The sequence below is a fragment of the Phaseolus vulgaris genome, chromosome 8 (assembly GCF_051622355.1).
Source record: "Phaseolus vulgaris cultivar YP4 chromosome 8, ASM5162235v1, whole genome shotgun sequence".
Taxonomy (NCBI): Eukaryota; Viridiplantae; Streptophyta; class Magnoliopsida; order Fabales; family Fabaceae; genus Phaseolus; species Phaseolus vulgaris.
Genome location: NC_143505.1, coordinates 18663422 through 18666065, shown reverse-complemented (window position 1 = coordinate 18666065; position 2644 = coordinate 18663422). Strand labels below are relative to the sequence as shown.

Below are 2644 nucleotides of genomic sequence, written 5' to 3'. Positions count from 1 at the left end.
TTCAAACAAAGAATTTTGTTAAACCTTAAAAAGTTTTCAAAAACTCCTCTTAAACAATTCACCCCCTCTCGTTTAAGGCCATATATTCTAACAGAGTGTTCTTGGGTTATCAAGATCACCTCTTTGTGGCTTTGAGTGTGTGTAATTTATGATTGATTGCTAGTGGAAAACCCAGTGGTTGTTTTGGGGTCTGGATGTAGCTCAGAGGTTGAGTGAACCAGTATAAATTGATGGTGTAATCTTTCTCTCTCTCTCTCCCACTCATTATAAACTGTTGATTTGATTTTGTTTTTTCTGCTACCATAAACAACCGGTTAAAACGAAGTTTCAACTGATTGATTTTCTGGAAACAGTTTCAATTACTTTGTTTGTGTGGCTTCCTTGATTACTCTTTCTATGATTGTTGATAAAACTTCATTCTTATCCAATCTTTGCAAAAATCTTTTTGTCTAACAATTCACCCCCCCCCCCTTTTGTTTAGGTCATTAATTCTAACAATTGGCATGAAGAGGTAGGTTCTTGAAAGTTATTCAAGTTCTGTTTTGTTTAAAAAATATGCTTTAATGGTTGATAAAATACCTTTTGCGGAAGGTGCTTCTATAAACAAACCACCACTGTTTTGTGGTGTGAATTACCACTTTTGGAAAGTTAGGATGAAGATTTGTATGCACTCCACAGATAAAGTAATTTGGGAAGTAATTGAAAATGGTCCTTTTATTCCTCAAGTTAAAAAAGATGATGTATTTGTTGATAAGCCTTCATCTGAATTGACTGATGCTGATAGCAAGAAAGCAAAGTTCGATTGGATTGCTAAAATTATTATAACATCTGCTTTAAGTTTTGATGAGTTTTTCAGGGTATCACAATGCAGTTCAGTAAAAGAAATGTGGGACATCCTAAAGGTCACACATGAGGGAACTAATGATGTAAAGAGGGCAAGAAAGCATGCTCTCATTCAAGAATATGAATTATTCAAAATGCAGAAAGGGGATACAATCTCTAATGTGCAGAAACGGTTTTCCCACATTGTGAACCACTTCATGAGTCTTAGAAAAAGCTTTGACAAAGAGGAGCTGAACATAAAGATCTTGAAGTCTCTTGATATGTCTTGATAGCCAAAGGTCATTGCCATCTCTGAATCAAAGGATCTAACATCCATGACAACAACTTCATTGTTTGGTAAGCTAAGGGAGCATGAGCTTCAGATGAATTGGTTGGTTGTCCAAGAAAGTGAGGATAAACACAACAAAGGAATTTCTCTGAAAGCTGTTAAACAGAAAAGGCAACAAGACTCCAGTGACAGTGATGAAGAAACAATGAGCCCGCTATCAAGAAAGTTCAGCAAATTCTTAAAAAAGAAAAATAGTAAAGGCCAATCTTCAAAAAGGTACAGTTCTAAGAAACTGAATGACTTTAATTCTAACAAATATACTTTTTATGCTTGTGGTGAAAAGGGACACATCAAGTCTGAGTGCCCTAACAATGAGAGTAAGGAGAAGGTTGATTTCAAAGGAGAAAGGAGAGGAAAAACCAAGAAAGCATACATAGCTTGGGATGACAATGAGATATCCTCCTCCAGCTCCTCAGAAGATGAAGAAGAAAATTTATACTTAAAGGCATCAACATCAAGTAGTGTAAGCTCATCTTCATCAGTCAAAGGTAATAACTACTACCAACTACTTGAAGCATTCAATTAAACACATGAAGAAGCTAATAGATTGGGTCTTTCAAACAACCGGTTGAAAGGATTGAACAACTGGCTTGAAAAAAGAGTTAAAACACTGAAAAAAGAGTTAAAACACTGAAAGAAGAGTTGGAAAAATCTAAACTTGATTTTGAAAATTTGGATTTGATTTACAAAAATACTGCTTGCATGTGTGACTCTAATTTTTGTGAAAACTTTGAATCTCTTGAAAAGAAGGTTCACCACCTTGTGAAAACTGTGGATAGGCTTACAATTGGAAAATCAAACTTTGAGAATGTTCTTGCATCTCAAAATTGTGTCTTTGGAAAAGCAGGCTTAGGATTTTATCCACATAGCAAAAAGAATGGGATTTCAAAACCTTTTTCAACAGTGCCAGAAAATCAACCGATTAAAGAACAAAACAATCGGTTGTTACATGGTTTTACTGTATGAAGAGAGGTCATTCTATTAGATTCTGTATAATTCATAAATTTCTTGTCCCTAAAGGTATCTTTAAATGGATTCCAAGAAATATTGATGGTTCTAAAGATAAGTCTAACATGAAAGGACCCAAATTGTTTAAGGGATCAAATCTTGTGATTTGATAAGTTTTCTTTTACAGAACCTTGTTTCCACATGAAGGATCTGTATAATCAAGATCTCATGGTTGCAAATAAGCAAGGTAATGCCTTAGTTTTGAAATTTTGTATTGCTTCAAATGTGTTCTATAACTTGAAGAATAACTTTTTGTTCTTCTTATACTTGAACATTCAATTTTAAATCCAAATTTGTATTTTTTTTTACTCTTTTGTAGTTCTGGATTATTTTGTTTTGTATTCCTTCTGTTTCAAAACAAAAATTATGTGCTTTAATCTAAATCCTTGTATGTTCTAATCTGTTAAAAAAAATTTGTTTCAGAAATTCAATCGATTATTTCTACGAAACAACCGATTGTTTCAA

The 2644-nt window shown here is 33.6% G+C and overlaps 1 protein-coding gene across 1 annotated transcript; it reads left to right on the top strand.

Moving 5' to 3' along the window:
* The first annotated feature begins 563 nt into the window (after positions 1-563).
* On the top strand, positions 564-1112 carry LOC137824700 (uncharacterized). Its single transcript, XM_068630371.2, has one exon. It carries the CDS (start codon positions 564-566, stop codon positions 1110-1112), a length of 549 nt encoding a protein of 182 aa, XP_068486472.2.
* Positions 1113-2644: the final 1532 nt, after the last annotated feature.

Excerpts from the sequence above, each read along its gene's own strand:
- LOC137824700 (XM_068630371.2), top strand. The coding sequence starts at position 564 with ATGGTTGATAAAATACCTTTTGCGGAAGGTGCTTCTATAAACAAACCA.